Source organism: Geotrypetes seraphini, chromosome 10 (assembly GCF_902459505.1).
Source record: "Geotrypetes seraphini chromosome 10, aGeoSer1.1, whole genome shotgun sequence".
Classification (NCBI taxonomy): domain Eukaryota; kingdom Metazoa; phylum Chordata; class Amphibia; order Gymnophiona; family Dermophiidae; genus Geotrypetes; species Geotrypetes seraphini.
The window spans coordinates 121,894,960-121,909,130 of record NC_047093.1 but is presented as its reverse complement, the minus strand read 5'-3'; the positions used below and the strand labels follow the sequence as shown (position 1 = coordinate 121,909,130).

The window sequence follows — 14,171 nt, the reverse complement described above, 5'->3', positions numbered from 1 at the left end:
GCCCAGGAGAATTTCTTGCCTCCGATTCATAAATTTTGATTATTTTATATTACAATGTTGTTCTCCACATGACTGTCCTGATACATCAGATATTCCGGACCCAAGGAAGGAGTGTCGGTTTGAGCCTAATACGGCTCCCAAATCCTCCACCCCCCCGCAAACCCACCAAACCCAGCTCAAAAAAACCTAGAACACTAAAAAAACTGGCCTACTCCCACTATGCCCCAGCCAACCACCCAAACCACCAGAACCTACTAGGCTTTTACCTAAACATTAGATCCATGAGGAACAAAGCCATTCTAATCAGAGACTGGCTGACGGATACCAACCCCGACTTCATACTACTCACCGAAACCTGGCTACTATCAGACAAGGATATTATAATCAAAGATTGCCTACCCGCAGGATACAAGATCCTCTCCCTGGCCAGAACTCGAGGAAGAGGAGGAGGCCTAGCAATAATCTTCAGAGATCAGCTTAATTGTACGGCACTCAACACCAAATCCTCTCCCAACGCAGAAATATTAACCATCTCACTCACCTCTAAATCCCTTGCCTCCTCGCTAACTATCACTCTATTCTACATCCCACCCCAAAAATGGTCCCTAGCCAAAGAGGACCTCGCTGACGCCTTACTAACTAATTATCTAACAAGTCCTTACAACCTTCTATGCGGAGACATCAACATCCACCTTGAGCAAGCGGACCAACCAGAAGTTGCCGACTTCTGGTCACTCACCTCCCAACTAGGCTTCTTCAAACCCCCCCCAACCAAAACTCACCAAAAGGGCCATCAGCTAGACCTGGTCACATTCTCCTCCAACGAGCTAACCGACCCAAAAATATACTGGAAACAAGCCAACTGGACAGACTCCCTATGGTCTGACCACAGACTATGCGACTTTTCCTTGGGTTGCCAACAAAAACATTCAAGAAACAACAAAACAAGAAACATCACAACCCACACTACTAGAGGAAAGATAGACCCAGAGGAATTCTGGTCTCGCTATGACACCCACATAAAACAAGACGAAGAAATAGATCAACTCATGTCCGCCTGGATCACTGACAGCACTAACATCCTAAATGAAATAGCCCCTTTAAAAACTCGCCACATCAGAACCACAAATCAGGAGGGATGGTTCGACACAGAGCTGTTACTGTTAAAGAGGGACCTCAGAAAGTCAGAAAGACTATGGATAAAGTCAGGAACCCAGGAACTCAGAACTGCCTGGAGACTCAAACTAAAAACCTACAAAAACCTTACCAAGGAAAAACGGAAAAAATTCTACTCACACTTAATTGGAAACATCACATCCAACAGCAGCAACCTCTTCAAACTCGTCAATAACCTTTACAACATTGAAACACTCACTAACAACCAGGAAGATTCAACACTAACCGCCAACACCCTAGCGGATTTCTTCAACTCCAAGATCCTAAAACTAAGATCAGCACTACCCACCAAGACCAATCCCCTGGAGCTCTTTCCCATCCTCCCTGACATCGACATAGCTAAACCAGACCAAGGGTCTAGATCCGACCTAAACTGGAACCAACTTACCACAATCGACTGGAAAACCTTCAACAAATATTACAACAAATACACCAAATCCTTCTGCAAACTAGATACTTGCCCCCCAAATGTGATGAAAACGGCTCCGATCTACTTCAAAGCTAACATGCTACTATGGGTCAACTCCCTACTATCCGCAGGAAACTTCCCTCCAGAACAAGGACATATCTTAATAACCCCAATCATAAAAAGCATAAAGGACTCTTCCAACGCACCTTCCAATTACAGACCAATAGCTAACATACCACTATTCACCAAAATCGCGGAAGGGGCAGTAAAAGCAGAACTCTCCGCATACCTGGAAAAATTCAATATCCTAAGCGACAATCAATCGGGCTTCCGCACGGACCACAGCACAGAGACCATCATCGCCTCCTTACTAGACCACCTGCACATACTCTTCAGTCGGGGCTCCAGCGCCCTGATCTTACAATTTGATCTAAGCAGTGCGTTTGACCTAGTTGACCACACTATTCTCCTGGAATGCCTGGCCCACATTGGAATCTCCGACCGGGTACTCAGCTGGTTCCAAGGGTTCCTACGAAACAGATCCTACAGGGTACACAAAAATGACAACTTCTCCTACAGCTGGGTGAACTCCTGCGGTGTACCACAAGGCTCCCCCTTATCCCCCACCCTATTCAATATCTACCTCGCCTCCCTCAGTAACCTCCTTCACAAACTTAAGCTCAAATTCTTCATCTATGCAGATGACATCACAATTGTCATCCCTCTAACCAGTCTATCCCAGGATCTTCTCAACTACATAACTAGCATACTCAGCCAGATAGAACTCTGGATGCTCTCCTTCAAACTAAAGCTCAACCCAGACAAAACAAAATTCTTTCTAGCCACCCCCAAAGACAAAATCAAAGACACCACAATCCAGGTGAAAGGATTGGTTTTCCCACTCGAACAAACATTAAAAATACTAGGAGTCACGCTTGACAAACATCTATCCCTAGAAAATCACACAGACCTCACTGTCAAGAAAGGCCTTTCAGCACTCTGGAAACTCCGTACCATAAAGAAATACTTCGATGACACTGCATTTCGACTATTAGTTCAATCCTCTATCCTCAGCATACTGGATTATTGCAATATCATCTACCTAAGCTCCACAAAGAAAATCACCAGAAGACTAAAACTGATTCAAAACACAGCTGTCCGCCTAATTTTCGGCCTGAACAAATGGGAACACATCACCCCCTTCTACCACCAACTGCACTGGCTACCCTTCGAATCCCGAGTCCTCTTCAAGTTCGCCTGCATCTGTTACAAGACAGTATTTGGTCTCTCACCAAAATACCTCTCCCCACATTTCAACATGTATTGCACCAACAAGAAATCCCGCAGAATCCAGTTGTTTACCTTCCCCTCCATAAAATCATGCCAGCTCAAAAGATTCATCGACAAAACCTTCGCCTTCCAGGCGGCCAAGCTGAACCCTTGGCTAGCCCAAATGATGCTAGAGGCCCCGACCTACCTAGACTTCAGAAAACTTCTCAAAACACACCTCTTCCGCGAACAAGACCCTTAATCCTCACCCCCCGCACACACTCCAACCCCCCCACCCCCACCTCCCTCTCCCCCCCCTCCTCTGGTTTCCCACACCCTCCATTTTATCTTCTCACCCAACTACGATAAACCTGTGCTAAAACTACTTTGCTTCCTTCCACGCTACCTGCAATTCCGACAAAATTTTTGTAAATCCGGGTTCAGACCGGATCCTAATGTAATGGATGTAAACCGCCTAGAACTCTTTGGGTATGGCGGGATATAAGAACATAATAATAATAATAATAACTCATAAATTGTATTGCATTATTTTGATACTGATCTAATTGCACCAAATTTTCTGTTCGATACTACTGTATGATACAACTGTGGACTTATCTGTATAGATCCCGTCCTATGAAACCTGTTTCCCTCAAACAATCCTCTCCACTTTGCATTACCCCTGATCAACCAAACAACAAGACAAGAGAATTAACGCTCCATTAGCACACTGCGCCATCCTCCACCCATCCAGCGCCCCTCCACAAGCGCCAAAACCTCAGCCATTGCGGCTTGACAAGCCCTCCGCAATGGCCTGGCCTAGCACACTCCAATGCGCTACTACTAATCTACTTGTTCACCACTAGGCTCTGCAATGCAGACAACTCTAGCGCATCCCCCATTCCCATCCACTTCACACCATACCGATCAGTAAAACCCAAAATCCCTACTTACACTCTCCACACCACACAAGACCACCCACACATCAATCTGCCCACTATTCCCCCGCAACCCCACAAACCGACCAAACCCCACGCAAAAAAACCACGAACTCTAAAAAAACTGACTTACTCCCACTACTTCCCAATTGACCACACCAACCACCAAACCTTACTTGGCTTTTACCTAAATATCAGATCTATGAGGAATAAATCGACTTTGATCAAAGATTGGCTGACTGAAACTAACCCCGACTTTGTCCTTCTCACAGAAACCTGGTTGTTATCTGACAAGGACATCATCATTAAAGATTGTCTACCCACAGGATTCAAGATTCTCTCACTGGCTAGAACTTGGGGAAGAGGAGGTGGTCTTGCAATAATCTTCCGAGACCAACTAAACTATACCACTCTCAATACAATTTCTTCGCCCAATGCAGAAATTCTCACCATCTCTCTTACATCAAAATCACTGCCCTTAGCACTAACCATCACTTTATTCTATATCCCGCCAAAAAAAATGGACCATGACCAAAGAGGACTTCGCTGAAACCCTACTAACAAATTCATTAACAAGTCCTTACAACCTACTATGTGGGGATATTAACATCCATCTTGAGCTAACCGACCAACCAGAAATCTCTGATTTTTGGTCATTGCTCACCCAACTAGGCTATGACAAACACCCCCCTATCAAAACCCACCAAAGAGGTCATCAGTTAGACCTGGTGACTCTCTCCTCCAAGGAACTAACAAATCCCACTTTTTACTGGAAACAAGGCAACTGGTCAGACTCTCTTTGGTCTGACCACCGTCTGTGTACCTTCACCATTGGATGCCAACACAAACCCACCAAAAACTTTAATACTAGAACTACCAAATCCCACACCACCAGAGGAAAGATTGACCCAACATAATTTTGGTCTCGTTTCAAAATTAACTCCACTCCAACCGAAGAAATAGATCAACTCATGGCCACCTGGACCAAGGATAGTACTACCATACTAAACGAGATTGCTCCCCTTAAAACCCGCAGAATAAGAACCACTAACAACGAGGGCTGGTTCGATCCAGAACTGCTGCTATTAAAGAAGGATCTAAGAAAAGCAGAAAGACTATGGCAAAAATCTGGAACCCTCGAACATAGATTGACCTGGAGACAAAAACTAAAAAATTACAAAAACCTCACAAATGAAAAATTTCTACTCCCACAAAATCGGTAATATCAAAACCAATAGTAGTAACCTCTTCAAACTGGTTAATGACCTAAATAACACCGAGACCCTCACTAATACACATGAAGAATCCACTCTAACTGCCAACACCCTGGCAGACTTCTTCAACTCCAAGATCCAACAACTAAGATCAACATTACCCACTAGGCCCAACCCCCTGGAGTTGTTCCCCATTCTCCCAGACCCGAATATACCTAACCCAGACCCAGGAACCAGAACAGACCTAAGCTGGAAACAATTTGCTACAATCGACTGGCACAACTTTAATACCTACTACGATAAATATTCACACTCCTTCTGAAAATTGGACACATGCCCACCAAACATCATGAAAGCCGCCCCACCCCACTTCAAAGCAAACATGATGACATGGATCAATTTCCTTTTATCCACAGGAAACTTCCCTCCTGAGCAAGGTCAGATTATGATCACACCAATCATAAAAAACGCGAAAGAATCACCAAACTCCCCATCTAACTATAGACCGATCACAGGCATCCCCCTATTTACCAAAATAGCAGAAGGGTTGGTAAAGACGGAACTCGCCACATACCTAGAAAAATTTAACATCCTATGCAACTATCAATCAGGCTTCCGCGCAGACCATAGCACTGAAACCATCATAGCCTCTCTTCTGGACCACCTCCACTCGCTCTTTAGTCAAGGCTCAAGTGCCTTGATTATACAACTCGACCTGAGCAGTGCTTTCGACCTGGTCGACCACACCATTCTACTAGAATGCCTGGCTCACATCGGCATCTCCGACCAGGTCCTCAATTGGTTCCAGGGATTCCTTAGAAACAGATCCTACAAGGTTCTCAAAAGCAACTCCCTCTCATACAGCTGGGACAACACCTGCGGGGTCCCTCAGGGCTCCCCCCATCACCCACTCTGTTCAATATCTACCTGGCCTCCCTAGGTAACCTCCTACATAACCTCAAGCTCAAATTTTTCATATACGCAGATGATATCACAATAACTATCCCCCTAACCAATTTCTCACAAGAACTACTTGACCACATTACAAACACTCTCAACCAAATTGAACTCTGGATGCTATCCTTCAGACTGAAACTCAATCCCGACAAATCAAAATTCTTCTTAGCCACCCCCAATGACAAAATCAAGGATACTACCATCCAACTGAAAGGAACAACTTACCCCCTCGAACCCACCCTAAAAATTCTGGGAGTCACACTCGACAAAAACTTATCCTTAGAAAACCACACTGACCTCACGGTCAGGAAAAGCTTTTCCTTTCTCTGGAAGCTACGCACCATAAAAAAATACTTTGACGACACTTCTTTCCGCCTACTTGTACAATCTTCCATCCTCAGCATTCTTGACTACTGCAACATCATTTACCTTAAAGCCACGAAGAAAACTACTAGGAGACTAAAAATAATCCAAAATACCGCCGTGTGTCTCATCTTCGGCCTAAAGAAATGGGAACATGTCACCCCCTTTTACCACCAACTTCACTGGCTGCCTTTCGAATCTAGAGTTATCTTTAAATTCGCTTGCTTCTGCTACAAATCGGTAAATGGTTCTTCTCGATGTTACATTAATCCTCATTTTAACCGGTACTACTCAAACAAGAAATCCCGTAGAATTCAGCTGTTTGCCTTCCCTTCGCTAAAACTTTGTCACCTCAAAAGATTCCTAGACAAAACCTTCGCCTTCCAAGCAGCCAAGCTGAACTCATGGCTTGTCCAAATGATACTCGAGGCCCCCACTTACCTCAGCTTCAGAAAATCACTTAAAACTTACCTTTTTAGTGAACATGACCCCTAAGGAACCCCCATTGTGCATTACTCTTCGCCCCCCTAATTCGCCCCCTGCTCTTACCCTCCTCCACGATAGCTCCTCTTTTCCCAACCTCCCCCAATCTCCCTCCCTCCTCTATCAAGTTCGGTTAAATTTGTTATATTGCTGATAAATTGCTGTAAATCTGCTGTCAACGCAGATCCTAATCTAACTGATGTAAACCGCCTAGAACTCGCTGGGTATGGCGGTATATAAGAATAAATTATTATTATTATTATTATTTCTCCGAAACACGGACCGTGTTGGGTCCGTACTCCATGTATATGAGAGCCATTTTTATGGATTACAATTTTGTATAGACTTTACCGATTCCTGTACCTTGTACATTCCACTCTGCAGTCTTTTCCTAGATTTTGGTGTTCGCTTTTTACTGCTGACCTGTTGGATTTTTCTTTGTTTTGCAGAGAAAAATATCTGCATCTAATAAATACAAAGCATTTTGGTTGTACCACAGAGAGGTAAAATATCAAATCCAGGACCCTTTTAAGTTTCAAGTTTCAAGTTTATTGGGTGGCTTGATTAACCGCCTTAGACAAAGTTTCTAAGCGGTGAACATTTTTAAAAAAATTACATAGATTAGGTAACAAAACAGTACATACAATTAATAAATAAACTTAAAAAACTAAAAATTAACATTGTTAACACAAGATAAGGAGGGATGAAATACAATTTGTAAAGTAAAGAAGAAACATCAAAGGAGAGTACAAATGGGTAATAAGACATTATAGGGGAATTAAAATAAGCAAAGTAATAAGATTAAAAATTAACTTGCAAATGCATCTCTAAAAAGGAAAGTCTTTAATTCGTTTTTAAATTTTAGAAACTCTTTCTCCTCCCGTAAAAACATAGGGAGGGCGTTCCATGTCTGCGGTGCCGTACAAGAGAAGATATATTGTCTCCTAGTATTGATAATTTTTAGAGAAGGAATAGACAAAAGATTTTGTTCAGTGTCTAGATAGTGCTCGGTGCTGGATATCCACTAGCCTTCTGCTGTTGGCCATCACATCACACTGTTCTACTGACTTGCTGTGATTATCAGTTTCCCCCACTATGTCCTTCTTATTTATAAGGATTTATTGCTTTTTTGAAGACATTCATCCAAAAATATGTCAAACATAGGAAACAGAAAATTATACAAATTTCTGCAGCTCAAATACCATGACTTTACTTGTCTGAATTGAATCTCATCTACCATCCAATGGCTCCTCGACCTCTCTTAGATGTGTTGCACATCTTTAAGTAGACAGACTTCTCTGTCCAACCCCTCTATGTACATTGCTTGCAAAGACATAGGAAGAGTTCATCTCAACATACTCCTCTCATCTCCTTTAAAGAGATATATAGGTACACAGCTGCATTGCACTTAATTCCAGGCCAAACAAGAGGCAGATGTCCTTTACCTACTAATACAAGGATCAAGTTTAATAATTTCTTGAGATCCCGTCAGTCCTATATATCCCAGTTGATCCTAGTCAGTTGCTCTTCTAACTGGATGCTTGAAGAGACCTTTCCCATTGTTTTGCCTCCTCTTTCAGGGTGGAGACCTGCAAGGCCGATGACTCCATGCAGTGGCACCTGCAGCTGAAGCGCTCCTCCGCTTGCACCAATGTGTCAGCCCTGAATCTAGCTGAGGTGGACAATGAGACCCCAGAGAGCGAGACTACAGAAGAGGGATTGGGTTTAGCCAGTGAAAATCTGGTGGCCTTTCTGCAGAGAGAGCCAGATTCTGAAGAGGAGAATGCCATGGTAAGAATGGAACTAAGAGCTCAGGGCTGCCGCTGATCAGATTATTGCATGCAACATGTCCTCCACCACCTATTTTGACAGTATTTGTTCTTCTCTCTCAGTATTGCATTAATATACAGTTTTCTTATTAGCTAAAGCAAAGTCTACGCTGCTGTTAGAAAACTCTTCAGTATAAGGATCCTGTACATATTGTGCCTTTCAGAATCTAGTGCTTGAACTAGCTTTGTTGTACTCACAGCCCTATCCTGGCTATGAAGCACTATGTTAGAGGCTTTTGGTTTCTCTGCAGGAGACAGGCCTAAGTGAACGTCTGATGAAAGCCAAAGACTCTATCAGTGACCTAACGAAGAGATCTGCCAACATCAACCAACATATGAAAATCTTGGAGGTATATGCTTTAGCTCCCACACTCCTCTGGATCTCACACTGCTACGATGCCTCTTCCTGTATCATCGAGTGCGTGCATCTTTTTACAGAGCGAATGTGCAGCCTTGTGTGAAAATCTGGAGCTGAGACATCAGGAAGCTGAGGAGTTGGAAGCTTACTGCAATAAACTGGAGGTACTGTATGCTGTTGACTTCCTGTTGGAAAAGTTATGTGTACACGGTCTTTTCCAAGGCAGGCTTGGTTCCCATTGAAGAAGTTGTGTGTGTAAGGTGATGGATCGGTGTACAGATAATAGAGTCTCTCTGGTACACAGTTGGGTTCTATTGAGTTTCTTTGGAGAAGGGTTGGATTCCATTGCTGGAGCAGTGGCTGTGTGCAAGGACTATTTGAGCAAAGCCACATAGGGGCAAAGGTCTTTTGTAGCCATGAAATGGGTTGAGAGTGGGAACCCAGACTAAGACTGAGCCCTGACACTATAAAATGAAAGTATATACCCTATACAGAGAGATATAACTGTACTTATCAATCTTTTGGAGGCTATAACTACTGATCACAGCCAAATAAAATTGTGTGACACCCCCCTCCCGAACGCAGAATTAGGCACCTATGGAGAGCCTACCCAGGTCGTGAACCCCAGTTTGGGAAGCTCTGATATTTGCCTTATTAAATATTCAAGGTATGATACATTTACATAAAACAGCAAAAACATCATTAAGAATCTCCTTAAAATCCAAATCCCCAACATAAAATTAAAAAAAATGACTGAAAAACTACCATCCATGAACTGCCATAGAATCCACTACCTCCAGCATCTGATCATAGGTTAGACAGCCAAGCATTAGTCAGTTTGTAGAATCTCAAGTTCCGGTCGAATGTCCAATGGTAAATCATCCCAGAACTAGGCACCTAAGAAAGCAGGTGTTTGTTGCCCGATGCTTTACACAGGACACAAGATGGAACACATGACAGTTGAGAGGATTGAAGATACCTCTGATGTAGCTTGCGTTGTACCACCCTTAAGATCATACACAGCTTCTTAAACATAATCTACTTCTCCACTGGTAACAATTGGAGAGATTGCAAGATTGGAGGTCAAATCTTTAGAATAGTCTTGTGCGTTGTAAAAGGCATAAGCTAGCAAAGCAAGATTGTAACTTCTCATGAAATTTGCTCATCTAAAGTCAACCATGAGTCAAAATAAGTCTCCAAAATACACATCTACTGAATCACCTTCACTAGGACATGACTAATCAAAGGATGCATTAAGTTATTCCCCATTCTGCTAAACCTGATACATTCTGACTTATTGGCCTTTCATCTTTACTTTTGTGCACAGGAGACCTGTCAGAAAGTGTCAAAATCAGTAGAAGATGCTGAGAAGAAGGTCAGCATGCTAAAGGATAATTCCCTTATCCTGGAGGTATGGGGGCCATGATGGAGGTAAAAGTCAGTTCTCCTCAGCCTTGGTTGACATTACCTATGTAACAATATCCTCTCTTGCTCTCATCACTGCATCTCTTTTCTGAGAAGCCTGAATGGTTCAGTATCTGCTTTCTTCCAAGCCTGCACATTGCTGTCATCTGTGTGTCATGGTTATCATATGTAGCAGTGAGGTGTAGAGTGTAGGGAGCCCATGGCTGGAATAGCTATGGTGTGAAGGCATGCTCCTAGGATATCCAGTGATGTTCTACTCATTCCTCATTCCCCAGGAGAAGCTAAATTCCTTACAGGAAGAGATGAGGCAGCATGAGCTGGGAAGTCAAGAAAGTAAGCAGCAGGAAACAAAAACGGCCGACACTGCAACATACAGCAAGGAGATACCTTTCAGCCCTGCAGACCTGCCGAAAGCCACAGCCAGTTCAGAGGATGCTTGGACCAAGGAGATACCTTTCAGCCCTGCAGGCCTGCCGAGAGCCACAGCCAGTTCAGAGGATGCTTGGACAGGGGCGCTAAGTAAGGCCATATCCCTGATGGTCACCTCCATTGTGGGTCTACAGCACTCATGTGAGCTAGAGACCCAAAGAATACAGCCAGCCGCGGAAGCTGTAATTCCTGGGATAGAGGAAATCAAGATGCTGACATCCACCCTGAATCAGATCAGGTACTAAAGGCTTTATATGCAAGAGTAGGGGGTCATCATGTTTACTTGGAGTAATGCTGTTTTTCTCTCTCTGTTGGCAGGAAAGAGCTACATTGATACTTTCTCTCTCTTACTCTTTGGCAGGGAGGGCCTGGAGGAAAGACATCATAAGGAGATCCTATCACACAACGAAGTTCTAAGGATCATTACCCATTTGTGCAGCTGCTTTGACCTCTTCCTGCCCCAGTGGGAGCGGGCTCAGATGGAGCAAGTCTTGATCATACAGAGTCTTCAGGAACTGCAGTCCAACACAGATAATGTCTCCACTAAGTATGTCCACTGTAGAGGGGAGTGAGAAGTGAGCTGACATAGTGCAGTGTTCCTCAACTCAGTCCTGGAGTACCCCCTTGCCAGTCAGGTTTTCAAGATATCCACAATGAATATGCATGAAAGAAATTTGCATATAATGGCGTTTATACATATTCATTGTGGTTATCCTGAAAACCTGACTGGCAAAGGGGTACTCCAGGACCTGATTGAGAAACACTGAAATAGTGCATCCAAGACTACAGTCTAACACAGCAGGGTCTCCACCACATGGATTCATGATTCACCTTGGTCATGATATCTAGCTCCAGCATGTTAGAACTGTTCTTTAATAGTTCTACAGTAGTTCACATTTGGCTTGGGATGATTGTGTCTGGTCTGTAGCTTCTTGTTTGGAATGGCTGGTTCCGGTTTGAATTCAGCTGGTTCTCTTGTAGCTCTGCAAGGCTTCTTGCTGTGACTAGTTAGGGTTTGAGTTTAGCTGGTCTTCTTCTGGATTTGGCTAACTGGGCATTGTCTTTAGCTGCTTCTCTTTTGGCTCTGGAAGGTTTCTGGCTTGGTCTAGTTGTGGTTTCTCTTCACTTGTTTCACACCTAGCTTCAGGCAATCAGAGTCTAATGCTAGAAGCCCTTGGATTTCTCTTCAGTTAGAACATAATAGCCATACTGCATCAGACCAATGGTCTATCCAGCCCGGTTTCCTGTTTCCAACGGTGGCCAATCCAGGTCACAAGTACCTGGCAGAAAGCCCATTAGCAACATTCCATGCTACCGATCCAGGGCTAGCACTGCTTTTCCCCATGTGTCTGAATAGTAAACTATGGATGTTTCCTCCAGAAACTTATCCAATCCTTTCTTAATTCCAGCTACACTACGGGCTCCTTTTACGAAGCCACATTAGCAATTTTAGTGCACGCAGCTTTATAGCGCACGCTAAACCCGCACTACATGGCTAGAACTAACGCCAGCTCAATGCTGGCATTAGCATCTAGCGCAGCTGGCAGTTTAGTGCACGCTATTACATGCATTAAACCGCTAATGCAGCTTTGTAAAAGGAGCCCTAAGTGTTGTTATTACAGTCTTTGGTAATGAGTTCCAGAGCTTAACTATTCTTTAAGTGAAAAAATATTTCCTATTTATTTTAAAAGTATTTCCACATAATTTCATTGTCTCCCGGTATTTGCATTTTTTTAAAAGAGTAAAAAATCAATTTACTCTTACCCATTCTACATCACTCAGGATTGTGTGCACCTCAATTTAATCCCACCCTTAAACGTCTCTTTTCCAAGCTGAAGAGTTTCTTTCAATCTCTTTAGGCTTTCCTCATATGAAAGGAGTTCCATCCCCTTTATCATTTTGGTCACTCTCCTTTGAACCTTGTCTAACTCCATTATATATCTTCAGAGATATGGCAACTAGAACTATGAGCAATACTCAAGGTGAGGTTGCACTATAGAGCGATATAGAAGCATTATAATATTCTTGGTCTTATTTACCATCCCTTTCCTAATAGTTCCTAGCATCCTGTTTGCTTTTTTTTTTTTTTTTGCTATACTCGCACACTGGGCAGAAGATTTCCATATAGTGAACATAAGAACTGCCCCTGCTGGGTCAGACCAGTGGTCCATCATGCCCAGCAGTCTGCTCCCGTGGTGGCCCTCAGGTCAAAAACCAGTGACCTGAGACCAGCCCTACCTGCATACGTTCCGGTTCAGCAGGAACTTGTCTAACTTTGTCTTGAATCCCTGGAGGGGGTTTTCCCCAACAGCCTCCAGAAGAGCGTTCCAGTTTTCCACCACTCTCTGGGTGAAAAAGAAGTTCCTTACGTTTGTACGGAATCCATCCCCTTTTAACTTTAGAGTGCCCTCTTGTTCTCTCTACCTTGGAGAGGGTGAACAATCTGTCTTTATCTACTAAGTCTATTCCCTTCAGTATTTTGAATGTTTCGATCATGTCCCCTCTCAGTCTCCTCAATTCTAGGGAGATGAGGCCCAGTTTCTCCAATCTCTCACTGTACGGCAACTCCTCCAGCCCCTTAACCATTTTAGTTGCTCTTCTCTGGACCCTTTCGAGTAGTACTGTGTCCTTCGTCATGTACGGTGACCAGTGCTGTCTACAATGACACTCAGATCCTAAGATCTTCCTGCAATTTTTCACAATCCTCTTTATTTTTTGTCTTAGTATTTTTATTGAAAGTATAAAAGTATATGTAAATACATGTAAAACATATTAGAATAGAAAATATTAACATATAACAATAATAAACCTAAGACAATGTGGATACATTAAAATCTTGGAGGTACATAATCGAAATGGAAGTACGTCTAAAAACCTGCCTAAATCAACACTTGGACGATCAAAAAGACAGGTTGTCCAAGTACCGATAATCGAAACAGGTTTTAGACAAATCTAAAAACAGCTTAGGCTTTTTCAGTGCTGCTGTATGCCCAGAGTGAAAATGGGAGTTTTTGAAGGAGTGGTTAGGGTGGGATGTGGGCCGTACTAGACTTAGTTGTCCTGCGATAATCGAAAGTTCAACGAGATTTACTAGATGGAACTTATACGTTGTGACTTAGGCGATTTAAAAATAGGTGTAAGTGCCCAGAATATATCAAACATGACCAGATAACCACTGCAGGGACAGATCCCCCTCCCCACACCCCCGGTGATCACTGACCCCACCACCACCACAATAAAAATCGGAATTTAAAAGTACATACCTGCCTCCAGATCATTAGCACCTGACACAGGAAAACCTAGTAGAGCTGCAGAAGTATC

At 43.3% G+C, this 14,171-nt stretch overlaps 1 protein-coding gene across 1 annotated transcript in view; it reads left to right on the top strand.

Moving 5' to 3' along the window:
- TSKS (testis specific serine kinase substrate) overlaps nt 1-14,171 on the top strand; it is a 29,762-nt gene that overhangs the window by 1,210 nt on the left and 14,381 nt on the right. The window contains exons 2-7 of the mRNA XM_033962300.1: nt 8,390-8,600; nt 8,890-8,988; nt 9,077-9,160; nt 10,324-10,407; nt 10,697-11,088; nt 11,212-11,397. Coding sequence (XP_033818191.1) covers nt 8,390-8,600; nt 8,890-8,988; nt 9,077-9,160; nt 10,324-10,407; nt 10,697-11,088; nt 11,212-11,397 — 1,056 coding nt within the window. The remainder of the gene's footprint in view (nt 1-8,389; nt 8,601-8,889; nt 8,989-9,076; nt 9,161-10,323; nt 10,408-10,696; nt 11,089-11,211; nt 11,398-14,171) is intronic.